Source organism: Chenopodium quinoa, unplaced genomic scaffold, assembly GCF_001683475.1.
Source record: "Chenopodium quinoa cultivar QQ74 unplaced genomic scaffold, ASM168347v1, whole genome shotgun sequence".
Lineage (NCBI taxonomy): Eukaryota > Viridiplantae > Streptophyta > Magnoliopsida > Caryophyllales > Amaranthaceae > Chenopodium > Chenopodium quinoa.
This window is the reverse complement of record NW_018744501.1, coordinates 1067641-1088085: the sequence shown is the minus strand read 5'-3', so window position 1 is coordinate 1088085 and position 20445 is coordinate 1067641. Positions and strand designations below refer to the sequence as shown.

Here is a 20445-nt window from a genome sequence, read left to right as displayed (position 1 = left end):
CCAATAATTGCGTCTGTGCAATTGTGAAGTAAGCCTCAATTTTGAGCTTCTTCTTCTTTAACAGACCAATCACGGGTGTTTGTTGCAACTGGAATTGGCTTATTTCGCTCTGGGAATACTGTGGTGTCTCTGAAACGGTTTCTTCTTCATCACTAATGAATTGACTATTACTTCCTTGATAGACTTGTGGAGATTGGTTGTAATTTCGGTGAGTTGGTGGAGTCGTTTTTTATGGAGGAGGTTGTTGTGGAGGAATATTTGGAAAATTTCAGAAAATTGTGGATGATTCATAAGTGATGAAGGATCAAAGTCGTTCACATTTTGTGAACGATTGAGATTATTAGGATCCATTTTTACTTTTTTAAAAGGGAACAAAATAACACAAAAATTTAGGGGATAAAATTTAATTAAACACTTGAATGATACAGTTAAGGATCGGAATTCAAAGAGTAAAAAACGATATTTTCATCTGTATCAAAATATGGAAAAATGGATGTCTACTTATAGAGATTTTTTTTTTCCGTTGGTAATTTTTCTTTTTTTTGAAAAAAAAAAATTACTGTGTACAAAATAGCCGTTTTACACTAAAACAGTAACATTTTTGCTGTTAGAATAAAGCTCTTCCAAAAAATGACACGTGTAAGAAGATCATTGGCTAATATTTAATCTCACCACAACTTTTGCAATTTTACTGTTGAATAATTATTGTATGTTTATTTTTTTTGATGGACCCCACACGAAATTAATCAAAAAAAAAAGAAAAAAGGACCAAAACCTGCGCGCTACCCTACCAATAGTCAGCCCATAGGAGTAAGATGAAAGTTGAGAAAATATTCTCCAAGAGAAAAAATTCCCAATTTTTTTTGAGAAATTTCGTTGGTGGGGTACTTTTTTGGGGGAAAAAAAAAGTTCTAGTAGAGAAATTTTTCTTTGTTGTAAGTGCTCTAACATGACAATTTTCTATTTCCTAAAAAATGTAGGAATTTATTCACCTACTCTTCCTAGGTATGTAGAACTTCTCATTGGAAATAGCATTTCTTTGCAAGCCAAACAATTCTTGACATTTCCTAGTAGTGATTATGGATATTGAAAATTCTTAGGAAGAAATATTTCCTACATTCTACCAAACAAGTTCTAAAATTATACTCGTCTCTTGTTTACACCATTTGTATTTTTTGTTTTTTCCACAAAAAACATGTTTGATCATTATACTCCCTTTTTTTTTCTTAAAAAAAAATGCATCATTTGTATTTACACAAAGTTTTGAAAGATTTTATCTGCTCATGTTTAATATTGTGCAAGAGACAAGTGAATGATTGATTTAATAAAAGTATAAGAGGGAACCCCAATTTATCATTTTGATAAACAAATTCGCATATCAAGTGGCAAAATCATAAATAAATCAACTTAATCACTTTTAAAGGTTGAGATTAACAACCGATATTACTTTTAAGATAACTGGGGATTTCAACGCGCGCGATGCACGCGGTATAGCTAGCCCTTTGAAAAGAATTATTATTGATGTTCTTTATGTCCTATGTCTGTTTGTATAATATTTTATTAAAACTATTTGCATATATAGACGATAAATGTGTTGGATGTGGTGTAGTTGTGCAATATTCTAAACATGAGTTGAACAAATTTAATTTACTGGTTAAAAGGTAAAAAGATATTGAGTTCAATGTAGAAATACAAATGTCTAATAAGTTCTAAATAGGAAAATTATAATAAAAAGAAATATAGAGTAAAAGATGAATTTTAAATATTAAAATATGTTTATCTTAAAAAATCTATCCAAAATTCGCTTACTTAGCATCTATGTGTCACAATTATATCTATTTGTCGCTTACGTGGTGCGACACTTGGCGAATAACTAAAATGCCAAGTGTCGTTGTCTAGTGGTCTGGTTGCGAGACTGACTTTATATTATGTATAGTTTTGTGCTTGGGCGATGCCCGGATTGTCCTAAACTTTTTAGCTTGAATGTTAAATACAATCATCTAACCCCTTTTGATAATGTAAAATATTTAGACATACGATAACATATCGCTTATTTATATAATAGTGTACTTTTTGTAGTTTTACTTGTAAATAGATTTTTATGTTATTATTAACTTAATATATTTTCTTGCACTTAAATTATTCCTATTGAATTGAAAGTATTTTTACCTAACTAAAATCATTTTTTCTGATTAAAACTTATTTTTACTGATTTTCAATTTTTTATTAAAATATATTATAATTGGATCTCATTTTAAAGAACTTTTTAAAACGAATTTTATGATGGAAATAGTACTGAGTTATAAGATATTTATTAAAAATTATGATTAATTTTGTATATATGATATATTAGAAGTATATCGATAATAAAACACTATACAACATTTTTATCTTAAAATTTTTTATCCAAAATTCGCTTATTTAGCATCCTATGTGTCACAATAATACCTATTTGTCGCCTACGTGGCTCGACACTTGGCGAAAAACTGAAATGCCAAGTGTTGATGTCTCGTAGCCTAGCCGCAAGACCGGCTTTATATATTAGTGACTAGTTTTGTACCCCGATGCCCAGGTTGTTTATTCAATTTTAGGATAAACCTTTTTGCTTGAATGTTAAATACGGCCATATAATCCGCTTTGATAATGCATGATATTTAGACATCGATATCATACTTAAATTATTTTTATTAAACTGAAAGTATTTTTACCAAACTAAAATTATTTTTATGGATTAAAACTTATTTTTACTAATTCTCTATTATTTTTTTAAATAAAAAATAATATAATATAAATGGATCTTGTTTGAAAGAACTTTTTAGAATTTTATGATGGATATAAACCGAGTTATACGATATTTATTAAAAGTTAGGATTGATTTTTTATATACGAAATATTAGAAGTATATCGATAATAAAACTCTATACAACATTTTTAACTTAAAAATCTATCTAAAATCCGCTTCCTTAGCATCAAATGCATGTGCCACAATAGTACCTATATATCTCCTACGTGACACGACACTTGACGAAAAACTGGAATGCCAAGTGTCGGTGTCTCGCGGCCTGGCTGCGAGACCGACTTTATTTATTAGTGATATGATATGATGTGATATGATAGTGATATGATTTAGGCAATTCAAGAGACAATTATAAGGCTTTTGAAATCAAATCAGGGCAAATATGTAAAAGAACATTTTTAGGAATATAAATATCCATAAGAGTTTTCTTAAACTTTTTATAAGGTAGGGATAATTAATGCTCCGTAATTTTTTTAGGGTAATACTTCCTCCGTTTCTTTTTTACCGACACATTTTTTTTAGTTGCGTTTGCCAATGCACAAATTCAATCATTAATATCTTTCATTACCAATAAGCAAAATTCATAAGAAGTTGATATTACGAATCTAATAAATTCTCAGACTATTTTTTCATTACATATAAATCACAAAACACAGTTAAAGAAAAATGTGTGAATTGTGCTAAAGTTAAAACGTGTAACTAAAAAAAGTTCGGAGGTAGAAAACAAATATTTTGAGCTTGCCCAATAAAGTTTATATCTGTGACAAATAAAAACGTTTATCTCATTGTGAGTTTGTGACAGCTCACCCTATTTCTCTCTCCTCTAGCAACTCCAGGCCACCACCACCAAACCAAAATATTTCCTTCTCTTTCCTCTCCTCCCAAGGTCATGCCGATCAACCCATCTATATTTGCTGCTTCATAACGGTAAATCGACCGGCCGAACAAAAGACACTCTAGTAAAATTGAGCCCTTACTAACTCCTTAGGGAAAGGCTTTTGCTAACCCCAAAAACATTTCTGGTCAAAAATCTCAAAAGAGGTGGTAATTGTTTCCGTAATTAGGTTTGAGCGATGTAGGTGGGGTAGTGTAGTTAGAGCGGCTGGGTGGTGCTAGTGGTCGTGTAGTTGGAGCAGCAGGGCAGTGCTAGTGGTCGTGCATGTAGTGGGGAGGAATTTTGGTTTGGTGGTGCTAGCGGACATCTACAGTATTGAATTGTTGATGGTGGTGGAATATCTAGAGGACAGAGAAAGAGGTGGCTCTAATATAGCAAAACGTGTAAAAATCCAAAATTCTTTCTACTGTTCATAAATAAAAAGTCAAAAATACCCATCTATTTATCTCGGTTATAAACTTGGATTTTTCTCTCGTTTTTTTTGTAGAGTAGTACTCTTGGGAGTTGGGACAATTTCCGACCATACGTAGTAGACCACTGTAGTACTTGTTTCATCACCAGATTCCCATCCTTCCCGCCATTGCTAAAGCTGAATTCCAAATTCCAAATTCCAAATTCCAGCCAAATGACTTCAATTTCTCTCTCTATCATCCCATTCACAACAATAAACAGATTAACCTCTATTCCCTTCTTAAATCCCCCGAAATTCCCGCTTAATTGTTCATTAAATTACCCTTCAAAACCCCAATTTCAATTAGGGTTTCGGGTGAAAATTTCTCGATTTTCTCGAAATTCTTCCATAAATGGAGCAGACCCACTTGGCTCAGTTGAGGTTCTTAGGGTTCCTGATCATTGGTTGGAACCTTCCAGAGCTATTCAGGTAATTCTTATCACCTCAAATTCTAATTATTTGTGTATTTTATTTTAATTATTACGTTTTAATCCTGTTTATATGACTGTATATAATTGTCCTTGTTTAATTTCTTGAAAATTAATGTTGAAATCATAATTATTAATTGTTGATAGAATTTTTCGGAAATGAAACTTTGCATTCCTGAATTGTTTGTTGATTGTAATGACGTAAGATGCAAAATGAGTAATTATGTATTGCGCATTTTTGAGGTTTTTTTTTATTCTTATTGGTAATTTGGATCAAAATTACTTGCTTTACTTTAGCTGGGTTTTAATTGTCATTGATGAATTTAAGTTTTGGTCATTCAATTAGTTGTGCGTTTGTGCTTGATATAAAGGTGAAGTACCTTACGTCGTTCTTACTGTAGAAGTTATGAGTTTGAATGTATCCTTTGATTTATTTCCATATAAGAATGAATGGGACCGAGTGAGGTTCATTTTGCTTCTAACACTTGATAACATCCTAGGATTGCAATATCATCTTTTGATATCTTGTTAATATGTACCATTTTCCACATTTATGATGTCTTATAGTATTAGGGGAAAAGGCTACACATACAATCATTATATGTGGAATCCACATACAACGTGATATGACAGTTTTCCATTGGAGGATAAATTGGGCCCCTAAATTCACTAAGTTTGAAATTTCATTTAAATTCAAATGAATTTTCAAACTAATCTAATATTTGAAATTTAAAATATTTGTCATTTCCAATGACACATTATATTTCTGAAATTATTTAAAAAAAAAAAAAAAATTTCGATTCCAAACAGCTTGTCGGAATTTCTTCATCAAATGAACGAGTGTAATGGCAACTAATCTTTTTTCTGGCTGTTTCATGGCACTTTGGGATGTTTGTAATATTAATATATTAGTCTTTATTTTGCTTTCTACTGTGGGTATTAGTGGCTGCTCTAAGCATGTCAACCATTTAGTTTTGGATGTGAATTTGCTCCTACCATGCTCTTTTGCTTAAACTTCGAACTTGATATGGCTGTATAATTAATTAAGTCCTTCTATGACTATCTATGTTGACTATGTATTTCCTATTTCCTATTTGTGTTTTTTTTTAAAAAAAAAACACTCACCATGAACAGCAAATATGCAAAACTGATGGCCATGAAAGATGAAATTTTTTTGTTTATTAAAACTTTCCATCCTATTGTCGTCGGTTTGTTTGTTCATTTTTCCAAGGAAGGTTAATGGTGCACTTTTGTCTTCGAACCTTGAATTTACATCACCACTTAAATTATTCGATTTTATTGGATTAATTTATTGTTGTGTAGCTAACAATATCAAGAGTTGACGAGTTCAGCAATCTCCTTTAGATTTTTTTATTATATGGTGTTCAAATACTTTAATTCCAATTAACATATGAATCGTTGTTTTATTATTTACATAATATATTGTGTAACATATTTTCTGGTTTAATTGAGTTATTCTTCATCCTATATAGTCTTCAACTATTGAAATGGGTCTTCTTACCATATTCCAATGAACTATTGAAATATATCTTCGTGTTCTTCAATTTCCCCCGTTCTCTATTGAATTTGGATTTTTTTTAACTATAATAATTATTAAAGGCACAGAAGTATCCAAAGGCACGAAATTTGATTTACAAAAGAAATTGGAGATTTGTAGAACCTCGGTTGAAAATGGTGTATTAAGGTCGTCTATAATGGCAGAAACCCCAATAATTTCAAAAACAAGTAGTAACACGAAGCACTAAATTTTGGTAAGCACAAGCACTAAATTGTACACTATCAATATTATTTACAATTTAGTAACACAAGCACTAAATTGTAAACAATATCAATAATTGCACTAAATTGTAAATTATTTAGTAACACAAGCACAAAATTTCGGTAAGCACATATATTAATATTATTTTTGCAATTATTAACATGGTGTTTATTCTGCAATCTTAGTTACTTACGATGAATATAAAATTGCAGTGATGTTATATTAATCCGAGTTCGATCCCTCTTAAGTGCATAATTTTCCCTTTTTTCAAAATTTTTCCCACTATCCTTTTTTTATTTTTTTTATTTTTTATTTTTTTTTTAAATGCTTACAATAAGTTTAGTAACGACAACAACAAATATTGTATCTAAAATGTTGTGATAAATAATTTATATTTTATAAATGCAGTTTTCTAGTAACAAAATTAACAAAAAATAAATTGTAAACAACTATTTAGCAATAAATTGATTATTTCAATATGAGTATCAATTAGTTCAATTTAATTATTCATTACAATTTTAACTATCCATTACAATTGTAATGGGTAACAAACATATATCTTTAGTGTTTAAAGCGACATTAAATATGTGTATGTAGTGGTTTTTGCTTAAATTAGTGTCATGTCTTAAGAGAAGTAGGCGGCAAATGTATAGAGATTTTGATCAATGATGTGAAATAGACATAATCATTGGAAACTAATTAGAAATGAAGTTGAATAGCTAAAGTTAGTAGTTTCACACAATAGTAAGCATCGAATTAGATCACGATCAAATTTCATTTAAAATTACAAAATTCAGACAAATGTTACAAATAATTATACTGTCTTTTAATATTTCACAATACTAGTTTGACAAAAAAGTTTTTCGAGTGCAAAATAAAATATCATGAATACAAAAAAATAAGTAATTAAAGTTAGGTTATTTTCCTCAAATAAAAGTAACAAATTGAGTAATGAACGAAATTGGTCTTTAATTTTAACACCTATGAATAAGATCAAATTATGTCGATATAAAATAATATATTAAATTTGCAAAGTATTAAAATTGTAACTCCCCCATAATGTGGCATTTTAGTATGTTTGCGTGTTTTCTAGTAATTGAACCATATTGATTTGTAACTACTTTTATTAATACATCACAAAAGGCCGATACAATAAATTTGCAAAATGTTACACGGTGAATCTCGCAATATTTGTTTGTAATTCTGCAATTTTGGTTAACAATGATGAAAATAAAAATACAATAAATCGTACATGGTTTCAAGTTCAATCCCTTCCTTAGCTTAAGCATATAATTTAGCCTAGGTCCAATCCCATGTGATTTATTGTGACAAATTTGTACATACTTTACAATTTCAAAAATGTTTGGCGAAATGTTCGAACACAATATTTAACAAAAGCACAGCTTTGTTTACAATTAAAGCTGGATATTCACTGGGTGAAGAGTTTTCCACTGCTGTAAGCGCTCTTTTTTTTTTTTCCCAAATAACCGTTAAATAACTTCCACTTCTCAAAAAAAAAAAAAAAATCTTTTCTATAACTTCCACTTATACTATTTTCTTTCTAAATATACATACTACATATAATCATATGCATGTATATCCCGTGCGTTAGCACGTATACACTCTAGTAAATATAATTAAACGAATTAATTAAGAATGTTTCTTTATTGATTTTACTAGCCATTTGTTACTAAAGAAAATGTTACTGTTACTAAAAAAAATAACAAACATTGGATGAGACAAGGATGTCGCAAGAACTACATATCATGACATGTATATTAGATATAATTGTTGACATATGATTTATTAATCAAGTTCTACGGGAGTTTAGAATTTCGTCAAAAGCTAAAGAAATGAAAAAAATGACATGATTATTTATATATACAGAAATATTTTAACTTTTTTTTTTTTTTTTTACAATAACCGAACCAGAGAGCTTTGTTTGACAAAGCAGTGAGGACCATCCTCCATCCAGATCAAATCCTCCCCAAAAGATAAAGCTACTTTGGCCATAAAATGGGCCACTTTATTACAAGTTCTATGAGCAAAATAAAAGCAACATTAATTAAAAGTCATAGCTAAGGCTAGAATGTCATTCACGACCACTTAAGTAGCAGAGCAGTCAATAGATTTTGCTTGTAGAAGGTCAACAAAGTTCCACGATTAGAGTACGGAGACCAGCCTCAAAAGCGTACTTAAGCCTAAACAAGACTGCTGATCTCAAATTTTTTAACTAAATCTATATTTTGTACATGAATTTTGATCCTAATCTGAAAACCTAGATACATGGTGGATGAAAGCAAAATTAAATAAAATTAAAAACTGAATCGAGCATGGTTGATTGTTGAACAAAATTGATTTTCTTTAACTTGGGTTGAACAAGCTTGCGAATTCAAGTATTTTGATACTTAATCGGAAAATTCGCCGGTGTTAGTGGATTTTGTCATCTTCTCCAGCAATTTTTTTTAACTGTAAAAATGTTGGGGAGGGAAGAAAAATGCTGGAATATTATCCTATATTCATGAGTTAAATTTTCAGGAAAAAAAAAAACATTATTGTAGTTAATGCACATGGCGCCAACAATTTCACCCAACAAGATTCCCACTCACGTTGAGATATGGCGCCATAGTGGGTGAATAATTTCCCCCCAATTTTTCCCTCTTATTTTTTTTGGACACTGTCGATGTGGCGAATTTTTATTGCTGTTGTATGTTGGGACCACATACAACAATTGTATGTGTATCAGCTCCCTAATATTAGGTAGTATAGATACTCGATTGCATTTAGTGTCTCCTCTTTTTGCGTGCCCTAAACCTTTACTTGCCATTCATTTAATAGTGGGATCAGTTAAGGTAAGAAGAGATGGGATACATGATAGGATACTAGATGTGACAAAGGATCCATATTTTGTATATCTAGTTGTCTTTTTTTATTGGAAAATTTAACATGAATAATCCAACCTTTCGCTACTTCACTATTTATCCCAAAATAATCCAACCTTTTGATTAACCCTAAATAATCCCACCTTTGATATGTATTCTCTCATACCGAGCCTAAGTGATCGGTTATTCGAAGATCATGTAATTTTATTTTTTTTTCCTTTTTTTTTTAAAAAAAAGACCACCAGGTTTTTCTCTCTCTTCCTCCATGACCACCTCTCCTCCCCCTCCATGAACACCTTTCTTCCTCCTTCCTCCATCACCACGAACCACAATCACCACCTCGAAATCGGCCGAAATCCCGACACACCTAGATTTTTGTCCTGACAGCCACCTCCTTCATCCTTCCTCCATCATCATGAACCACAATCACCACCACGAAGGGTGAGAGAAGGAAAATGGGGAAAGGGAGGTTTTGGAAGTGGAGGCAGGAGGGGGTGTTGCTATGGGTTTTGGTGATGGTGGATCAACGGTGGGGCTGTGGCGGTATGGATAATGGTGGATTGACGATAGGGTTGATGGTGGGAAGCTAAGGGTGGGGTTTCTGATTTATTTATTTTTTTCATTTTTTTCGGTTTTTTATTATTATTATTTTTTTATTCTTTTTCATTTTTTGGGATTTTTTTTTTTATAAAAATTAAGTTTTAAATTAAAAAAAAAAACAATAAGAAGCTGACACATGGCTTGGCAACCAATCATAGGGGGTATGTGACCTGCAGGGGGCGGTGTGGGAGAATAATAGGTAAAGGTGGGATTGTTCAGGGTTAATCTAAAGGTTAGATTATTTTGGCAGAACTAGCTAACGGTTGGATTATTCATGCTAAATTTTCCTTTTTTATTTTGTAGACTTATAGTTCAGTCATTGACAGAGTGACAGGATAGCAGTAATTTTCGAATGATCTCCGTAGTTTGGTTACTGAACCCATTAGAAGTCAGGACTTTTCCTCAAGTTTGTTAGCTTACTTGAGAGGCTTTCTTTTGTCTATAAGAAGTGATTTGGGCTTTCGCTTTTCACACCTATGCATTGTGTGAAAAGGTGGATCTGTCTTTGTGGATGAAAAGTTCATAAAATGCAGAGAGGGGGTTATGTAAAGGACTCTAGAAAGACCTCTGTCCTCCTTGTGGAGGGAAGGGAGGTGGTGGTGATGCTATGTTAAGGGGGTGAGAGAGACAAAAAGATTGTTTTCGACCCAATTCTTCACTTGATAGCTGGAGGAAAGACATAGGACTATAGGAGAAAAAGGCAACTAGTAAATTGTCTACAGATAGAGTATGCATGGGGTGTTGGCCTTTCCAGTTTTTATTCTGCTCTGAACAGCTTGGCACTAGGTTTATACATATAGGTAATGGTAATGATTTTGCTTGTGCCTCTTACAATGATTTCCCTCAGGTGATAATGAGTCCGGATAGAACCAAAGAAGAAAAGGTGAAATACACATAGTATGGACTGCAAATGCATTTTTATGAAGGTCCATGGGACATACGTACAGTACCACACACAGACTCATTGCTATAACCTCTATAATCTGCATCCAGAGTTCATTCCAATTTAAAAATTTTCTTGCACTGCTGTATATTTGGAATTTTGGATTAGATAGTAAGGTGAAAATGTATCTGATTGTTGCTAATACTTTGCCTGTGTTTGTTGTTCATTTCCTATTGTCTATTCTTTAATAAACTTGGCTACATACGCTGTATTTTAGCTGAACATTGCAACTAAATTCATTTTATCTCTCTACTTTTTTTTCAATTCTCTTGACCTTATCACTTCAACAATCTGATTCATAGCGTCCTTTAACTTACCAGTGTTTTTCCCTCCTTTAAAATACTATGTGTCGTGTTCATCTTTGTTTTAATCCTGAAGTTTGCTTTCATTTTTTTTCAGGAATCAGAGTGGCTTAGAGTGTCACTCCATAAGTGGTTAGATGATGAATATTGTCCTGAACCAACTAATGTTGACATCAGTAGAGTGGCTGCTAACTCTTATTACCAGTCATTATTGCAGAAGACTACTGATCTGGGTGAAATTTTGTTGAAAATGGTCCGAGAACTTGAATCTATTTCCTACCAGGAAAGCTTTCATGGAGCTTTCTCTTCTGCCAATGCTGCTGTTAATCTAATTGCTGAGAGGATAGATAATGTTTAGCTTCTTCTCTTCCTTATTATGTCTTTATTGCTGCCTGTCCATCTCCACCCTTGTCTCCTCCTTGTGTGGATATTGAAGGAAAGAGAAATAGCGGAAAGAGGTTGCTGCAGTTCTTAATTGTCCATATGTTGATAATCTGTAAAGATATGTCACACAGGTGTAACTAATGGATGCGCTTTTTCCAACTTATATCTGTTTATTCTCGTTTGCTCATGGATGCTCAGATCTTGAATCAACGTATTTTTAGGAGACTGCAATGGCATTCAGCTTAACTTTCAAAAGGTGTGGATGTAGAGGTTGCAAACCTTGCGATCATAGGTAAACGGGAACTACAGTATGTAATAAATCTGTTTCATGAAGATGAATTTATGATTCCCTTACACTATCATAGATCTATTTACATGAGGAGCCGAGAAGATGTTATAGGCTATTTTGTATTTAATCAAGAAGTAAGTGTTTATAATAAAATTTGTTAAATTAACTAATAATGTCAATATGACCTTGAACAAGTACCAAACTGAGTCTTGAATGAATTTGAATACACCCAAACGAATATGAACAAGAAGTTAATGAACATGAACAGTAGAACAAAAAAAAAATTCAAGCAAGTTTGTATATTAACTTTTCGTTGAACTTGTTCATGAAATTGTCAACTTACTGACATCATTAGATGTGAACATAAGTATATAACAACATATAAACCTTAAAAAAAACAACTTATAAAACCGAAATAAGCTACTCTTCCATAGATGCATTTTAATACCTTGTCAAGAAATAAAGCACAAACAAATTAAAACAATATTAAGGTTTATAAACTATTTATTATCTGTAATTTAACACAACTGGGCATTTGGTCTAGTGGTATGATTCTCGCTTTGGGTGCGAGAGGTCCCGAGTTCGATTCTCGGAATGCCCCTCTTTTTAAAAAAAATAAAAATAAATTACAATTCGTATATTATTAGGGTAGTGGAGGTGGATGGATGTAGGGAAAAGGCCTTGTTTTTTGTTATTGAACTTTTGACACTTCATCTTGTGTTGGAATATGCAAGTTTTTAATGGAAGTGCAACCTCCATCGACGACTAGATTATGTGCGTTTACGTACTTTGCCTCATCTGATGCCAAGTACAAAGCTGCATTGGCAACATCGATTTCTTCACAGTTTGCTCCCTTTAGCTCACCAGCACCATGCACCATTTTCACTATCACTTCATCTTCAACCCCAGAAAACCGCATCCTCAACTCATCCATAACAAAAGGAGTAGGAATTGCATAGGGCGATATGCAGTTTATCCGAATCCCATGCTTGCTCAACTCTGCTGACACAGACTTTACCATGCCTATTACTGCAGATTTTGAAATAGAATAGGATGGTTGAGCCATCCCACCCATCATCCCAGTAACACTTGCAGTGCACAAAATGCACCCCTTTTGACGAGGAATCATCACTCGTGATGCATGCTTTATTCCTGCTAATGCACCTCTCACATTGATTGACATTACACGGTCAAAGACATCAAGGTCAAGGTCTGTAATGGAAGGCGGCGATCTGCAAGCAATCCCTACATTTGGGCAACAAAATGAGGTTAGATTACTATAGAATGGAAATCAGTGAGTTTGTATTGTAACATTAGCTATCATATTCTGTAAAGTTAGCTACATTACAGAAAGGAATTAGAATTGTATTAAGTTTACGAGACATCTTTCTTTTCTATGCCTAAACTACAACATTCTGGTAATCCAAAAGTGGGTTGGTCTAAATTGGTATTGCATCAATTCAACTACTTTAGATTGTGATATTTTTACATGTTCACTATTAGTATATAACTGTAGTACATGTACATATAAAGACGGCTGATCTTTTAAAGTAAAGCGAATAAAATCAGTTCAGTCCAGAAACAAAACCCACCTGCATTATTATACATGATATCAAGTTGACCATATCTGGAAACAGAGAAATCAACGGCACCAGAGATATCAGATTCTTTCGTGACATCACAAGAAACAAACGAAGCACTTGAACCTAATTCCTTTGCCAGGGCTTGGCCTTGTTCGTGTTGAATATCAGCAATCACAACCTTGGCCCCGTTTTCAGCAAATCTTATTGCTGCTGCCTTGCCTATCCCACTAGCCGCTCCAGTGATCAGAGCGACTTTTCCTTCCAGTCTAGATTTTTAAAAAAATCGGCAGTAAGAGTTAGATACAGAATATAACATATCAAATATATTTAGAGCGACACATAGGCCGACAAGGGAAACAGAGAAGTCAACGTAAACATGAAAGTAATTCGAAATTCTTATCAGTAGAGAAGCTGATTCCGAAATGCTAGCAGGAAACTGTTTTTCAGAAAAATTTCACATGTAAACTTCTTGACTTGAAGCAAAAAAACGTGAAAAACAGTCTAGTTTACATGTAGATTCATTGGATAGAACAATCTATTTTTTTAAAAAGGCAAAAAGGCACTCAAAGGCTACCTTTTTGCATAACATCTAGCATAAATTTATATGTTCCCACTGATTAATATAGGTAGATTACAACAGTAAAAGAGATTGTCGGCTTGCTAATGCATAATTAAGAAAGAAAGCCAAATCAAGGTTCCCATCTTCACCCATGAACGCGGAACAAAAGTATTGGTTAATACAAGTCGAGTCATCAGACTACTTTAGTGATCACTTGACATACAACTTAATGGGATGCAGGAATAAAATATGCTTGTGGAATGAGAACACAAAGGATAAACGCGTATCTCTGTAAGATCCAATCAAGTTTTAAATCAAATCTTTAAATAGTTTCTAATCCAAAATCTGACCAACCAGATTACAATATTTATGCTTATAGACTTCAGAGTATAAACAATTAAACAGACTCTAGGTGTAAGTACATGCTCAGATGTAGTCCAATTGACTCAAAGTAGGTAATATTGTTGTTTGACTGGTAAGCAAGGAAACACAAGCATTTATCGAGATGTTAAACTTCACACACGTCAAAAAAAACTAATACGATTAATGGACAATTCTCTAATAGCTTGGCCTTAATCTTCGAGACTCAGAAAATGTAACATCTTGACCTTTATTTTAGGTCTACTAAACTATATATCAAATCTTAAAATATTACAGTAAACTGGTGCACTAGCTCACTATTAGATGAATCGAGAACAGAAACCAGAGCTTAAGTGATTCACCGAAGCAACAAGACCTTAAAGATGCTTTTTCGAGGCTCTTAAAGATATCATGTAGATTAGGAACTTTTAAAAAACAGTATTAAAACTCGTCTTCCCTTTCAACAACAGACATGAGTATTGTTGAAAGATACATGAGAACTAATTAATTCATTTACCAAGAAAGTGTGACAAACATGTACACAGATTATTTCCATCAATAGACACAAACGAATCTTATAGCAACCATCAAAAGTAATCAACTTTTCGCTTAACAACAAAAAGTATACCATCTTGGAACCAAAGCCACAATCTAGCACAATCTACAGCACCTATTATTCAAGGATTTCTTGGTATAAAGTAGATAGGTCGGGTAACGTCTTTATTGATGCAATTCAACTGAGAAACACTATTAAACTCAGTAGCAACGTGGCGATGTCAGAGTTAACATAGCCGTGCATTAGGCCCAACAGCTAGGTAGAATATTGCTTAATGTAATATTGTTGAAACCATGCCGACATGAAGCATTTTAATTTTAATTAAAACGTGTTTAGATCATATGTATTTTTACTAGTTCAGCATTTAGATTTTTAGATTCAATTGCATTTCTTACCTTGTGCTACACTACAAAATGTAGATGGTCCATCTACCCTTCATAAAAAAAGGAACTTCAATACTGTTTTTTCGCAACAAAATCTTAATACAGCCCGACAAAAGTATAATTTTTTTTGAACTATAACATGTACTGGTTGTCTGGTTGACAGCACGAAACATAACTCTTTCGAATAATAGACCTTCCATTATATTCCATTTTACATTACACAAAATGAAACGTGGGATATGTGGTTGAGAACTGTTATTTTCATACAGTTTGGATATATGGAAAAGCAAGATCTATCTTAATCATCAATCAATCATTTTTCTTACAAATCTGAAGTTGGTTTTGTTGTATTAAAGATTTAGAGTTTTAAAGTCATTTTCATATAAAGAGATTATATTTACTTAAAATAAATGGTCATTTTGTGATTCTAAATGTCTATAATGAGAAAAGTTTGATGGTAATCCAAAACTTAAAGTTTCCCTTTTATGACTCCAAAAGTTTCCTTGAGTTTATCCTTGAAAACCCGAATACATGACAGTTTTTGTGCATCATAGGCTTCAATAAACATACGCCGGAAATTTTGATTATACAGTCATACATACCACTACAATAACCAAAGCAAATTTATGATTTGCATACCTTCCTCTATGATTAGAGAATTCCCTGGTGAAGCTTGTCGAAGCTAGAGCTTTTGAGATCAAACTCAGTTTTCTGTTAGCAATACATTGATCACAATTTCATTAGAAACCATTAATCAACTTTCAGTAGAAGATTCATGTCAACCACTTTAATAAAAGACAGACTACTACTCTGTCATGTAACAATTAATAACAAGACTCATTGTCCTGACTCGTAGATGTCAACAACCTTAGTTGATAAAATCAAACTCTCGGGGTTTTACCCTTACTTGAGATTGATTCTCGTCTACAACATAGTCTTTAAAGCGTACAATACACCCAAAAAAAAGAAGAAAAGAAAATTCCGATGGGCATATCTAAATTCCCAACCATCACACATAAAAAAGGAAATGAAAAAAGAAGGTAAAGCTGGCCATCAAATGACATATGATCCGAAGTTTCTATTACATGAATATTGGGGATTAAATTATTCTGCAACACTGCTACAAATCAGGACCAAAACAAAAAAGTAAAAAAAAAAATGCAGTAACTTAAATGTATGTTAAACTAGTTAATAAGTTACAGGATTGAAAAGAGAGAAAAACTAACCTTAAATTTTTTTTTTTTTTTTTGAATAGAAAAACTAACCTTAAATTGAGCATGAACATTTTGGTCTTTATTTTTTCTGAAAATATTCAGCAGGAAATGCACAGGAGGAAAAGAATAATGTGTTTGGTAATTGCTGGAAATCTCATGGACTACTATGGAATTTATATACGAGCATATGTCAGAAAGTGTTATTTACACAGAGTTCCTGAACCTCTACAGATAATGACACTAAACAAAAAAAAGATGCTAGTTGTTGCAACTTGCCAATTTGACAAATAAGATAAAGAGTCAATGAGAAAATACTCGTACCAGTTTATTTTCTTGATAACGCACCCTATCCCATAATAAATAATACAGTCAAACTTTGTATAGACTAACACATGTCAAATGGTCAATGTACTAAATTGTCCTTTATTTTATACAATTATAAATATTCATACGAGTATCAATAGTGGAAAAAATATACTCTGTAACGTGTTAATTATTTAGTGATGGATGGAGTATTATTTATTGAGTAACAATCTTGTTAATACTAGTGCAAATGTGCACGCCATATCTGGTTAAGGAGAACTCTTTTGGTTTGATTTTATGTCACAATTTTAGTGGTTGGTAGCATTAATAAGGAGATTTTATGTCACAACTTTAGTGGTTGGCAACATAAACAAGGAAATATAGGTAAACAAATATTTTTTGGATATAAATTTTGTACACTATTGTTAAGAGTTAAAAAAAAAAGTGATCTAATCTAATATCATATCATATTATATCATATCACTAATAAATAAAGCCGGTCTCGCAGCCAGGCCATGAGACAGCGACACTTGGCATTCCAGGTTTTCGCCAATTATCGTGCCACGTAGGAGATAAATAGCTATTATTGTGACACATATAATACTAAGTAAGCGATTTTTAGATAGATTTTTTTAAGATAAAATAGTTGCATAGTGTTTTATTATCGATAAAATTCTGATATTTCATATTACAAAATTAATCATACCTTTTAATAAATATCGTATAACTCAATTCTATTTCCATCATAAAATTCGTTATAAAAAGTTCTTTAAAATAAGATCCATTTATAATATATTCAATCACAAACTTTATTTGTAGAGGTTACTCAATCAGTGTTATAGATAGGGGTTATTAAGTTAGTGTTAAAGGTTACTCAATTAGTATTACAAAAGTTAAATTACTCGATCAGTTTTATAAGGGGTTACTTTGTCCGGCCAGATAGTGTGGTTAGCCACATACAAAATGCATTGTTATTTAATTTAGGAAAAATTGTCAAAAATAACAAACTTTGAGCAGTCCGCCAAAAATAGGTCAACCTTTTCATTATTTCTGAATAATACAAAGTTTGGGGATATCTACTTTAAACAGTTTATGACCGGTTGGTAACTTGGTTAATAGGTCAAGTAGGACAGGTGTCAATGTTTTATTAGTTTGACAATTTAATTATTTTTTAATTTTTTTTTTTATAATAATTAAAAGATATTAAATAATATTAATCACTTTATTATTATTATTATTTTTTTCAAAGAAAAAAATCAGCCCCCCTCCCCCCACCAGCACTTTCTCTCTCCTCCAATCCTCACTTCCGCCATTGTTGAATTAAGTAAGGTTTCACCAAGCTTTTTCTTTATCAAATTCACAATCAAAAAGCTGTAATAATCACTCTAGAAATGGATAATTATACGCTTCACTTGGTGATAGCGGCGTTGGTTGGAACGTCGTTTGTGGCGGTTTCTGCGTACTACATACACCGGAAAACGCTTTCGCAGTTGCTGGAGTTTGCCAAAACTATGGAGAGAGATAAGGAGGGAGAAGAAGGAGAGAAGGAAGAGGAGGGTGAGGGGTTTCGTTGGGAGGGAGGGTGGTTTCGGGAATGGTGTTCGGGGAATGACACCGGCGAGGGAGGGTTTCGTTGAGAGGGAGGGAGGGTGGTTTCGGGAATGGTGATCGGGGAGGGCGGGGGCTGACTCCGAGCCTTCGGCGGGGGTGGGAATGGCTAGCTGGTGGGGAGGTCGGGTGGGGACTGGTTCTTAATTTTTGATTTTTATTTTTTGAGAAATTAAATATTTATTTAATTCGGAGGTGTTTATAGTTAAATTATTTGATAAGGAGTTATTTAAAATATTAACCATATTTAAAGTTTTAATTAGAAGTTAATTAAACTTTTAAATGATTTTATTACAAAAAAAAAAAAAAAAAAAAAAATTGTTAACCTGTTGTCTAGGTAATGAGTAAATTATCTTGTTTAAAACGGACATCCCTCAAAGTTTGTATTATTTAGAAATAATCAAAAGTTTGACTTGTTTTTGGCGGACCATTCGAAGTTTGTACCGGAGTATTAATTTTGACAATTTTTTCTTTAATTTATTTAAAAAAATATTAGAGAATTTGATAAAAATACTTTCACTTTAGTGAAAATAACTTAACGTCAATTAAAATAATTTCAAGTCAATAATAACATAAATATCTATTTACAAACAAAATTACATAAAAGTACACTCTATTTGGGGTAAAATTACCCTATGCCACGTGGACCAATTGCATGATGACACGTGTCAGCCTCAGAGAGGCCCAATGGGATCCAATCCTTTGCTGACACGAGGCACTGTAACCCTAATAGGGGAACTGATCTCCTTCTACTATAAATAGAGGAAAATCCTCATTTATTACATTATTCATAAATACAAACACAAAAAACCAAGCAATATTAATTGCAGAATTATCTCTGAATCAGAGAGAAAATCCATTTACTTTCCGCACATTTATACATCCGGAGACGTTCTAACTTGATCGTCGGAGGCGGAACTCTACCCAACCGGAGTTTCGTGGTTTTGCAGGAACAGACAGTCGGAGCGCATTCTCGGAATTGTAACTCTTCCGAGAGACTCCAAAAACCCCGAAACATTTGGCGCCGTCTGTGGGGAGAGTACTTCCGAAGATGGCATCCGATTCTGTACCGTCTGGTGAGGGCAAGTGGCCTACGGCCGAACCTGAGGTCCATACGGACCAGGATAGTGGTGACGACTTTGAGGTCGACACCTACGTGGCCCCAGATGGGTCATTCCGAACAAGGCGCACCCGTTCCAAAGAAACAAGGGAACGGGGCGAAGACAAAGCTGGTCCCAACAACCCAGCCAGCAAGCCTGCTGGGCAACCCCAGGCGGCGGAGAGTACAGCCCCCGTCACCAGAGATGAGCTCATGACGTTCATGACAAGTTTCAAAGGGGAAATCAAGGACTTATTAAAGAAGTCAACTGGCTCCAACAAGGGTCAGTCGGCCAAGAAGCCTTCTTCCTCCGGGAAGAAGCACATCAAAGACCGGGTGCCTACTCCTCACCCTAAACCAAACGGGGCGGCTGGGCCCCTAATCGACCTTTCTAGACTTTGTTTCCCTAAATCAGGGCAAAGGAAGGCCAACTGGCAAGTTCAGCTGGGTGGGTAAAAAAAGACTTACTCTGACGCCCGGATGTTCATCCAAAAGAAGAGAAGTCAACAAATGTCTGAGTCGGCCTCCACGTCGACTTACCTAGACAGTTTCCGCAATACTTCAATAAAGTATTCGGAGACAAACCGAGAGAGTCAGTCACGCGGCATGTCCGCACGTACTGGCCCTCAGATTATCCAGTCGGCTCTGTATGTGCCCCAACAGCCATACATGCCGTATGGATCCCCTTACATGCAGCCGACCCTCTTTAGGGGTCCGGCGGCGCAGCAGGTTCATCTTATGGACTGGCAGCTCCGGCTGCTAAACCCTGGGGAATAGTCGTCGGCGTTCTCCAGGGAGATAACCGATGCGGCTCAGCCAGCCAAGGTTAAGAACGTGTCGGTTGGTACCTATGATGGTACCACCAACCCAGAAGACCACCTAATGGCGTACACCAACCTCATGTACTTACAGGGGTTTTGGATGATGCCTCCTGGTGCCTATGCTTCCCAGCAACATTGAAGGGCATAGCCCAACGATGGTTTGGTAATCTGCCAGCCGGATGCATCAACAACTTCAAGACGCTTGCAT

General features: G+C 33.8%; 2 protein-coding genes and 1 non-coding gene across 4 annotated transcripts; 2 read left to right on the top strand and 1 right to left on the bottom strand.

The window, feature by feature from the left end:
* The first annotated feature begins 3524 nt into the window (after positions 1-3524).
* LOC110697813 lies at positions 3525-11821 on the top strand. 2 transcript variants are annotated; one of them, XM_021875207.1, is made up of 3 exons: positions 3525-4075; positions 4180-4572; positions 11176-11821. In XM_021875207.1, the coding sequence occupies exons 1-3, from the start codon at positions 4019-4021 to the stop codon at positions 11434-11436; spliced, it is 711 nt and encodes a 236-aa protein (XP_021730899.1). In that variant the 5' UTR covers positions 3525-4018; the 3' UTR covers positions 11437-11821. The 2 variants fall into 2 exon arrangements, with proteins under 2 accessions (XP_021730899.1, XP_021730900.1); XM_021875208.1 differs by having other exon boundaries at positions 3544-4075; positions 4185-4572.
* Positions 11822-12069: 248 nt separating this feature from the next.
* Positions 12070-16628, bottom strand: LOC110697812 (secoisolariciresinol dehydrogenase-like). The gene is made up of 4 exons (XM_021875205.1): positions 16458-16628; positions 15832-15903; positions 13344-13600; positions 12070-12996 (listed from the first exon to the last, which is right to left on the bottom strand). Exons 1-4 carry the CDS (start codon positions 16475-16477, stop codon positions 12443-12445), a joined length of 903 nt encoding a protein of 300 aa, XP_021730897.1. The 5' UTR covers positions 16478-16628; the 3' UTR covers positions 12070-12442.
* On the top strand, positions 12281-12352 carry TRNAP-UGG. The gene has a single exon. It is a non-coding gene; the product is annotated as a tRNA-Pro (tRNA).
* Positions 16629-20445: the final 3817 nt, after the last annotated feature.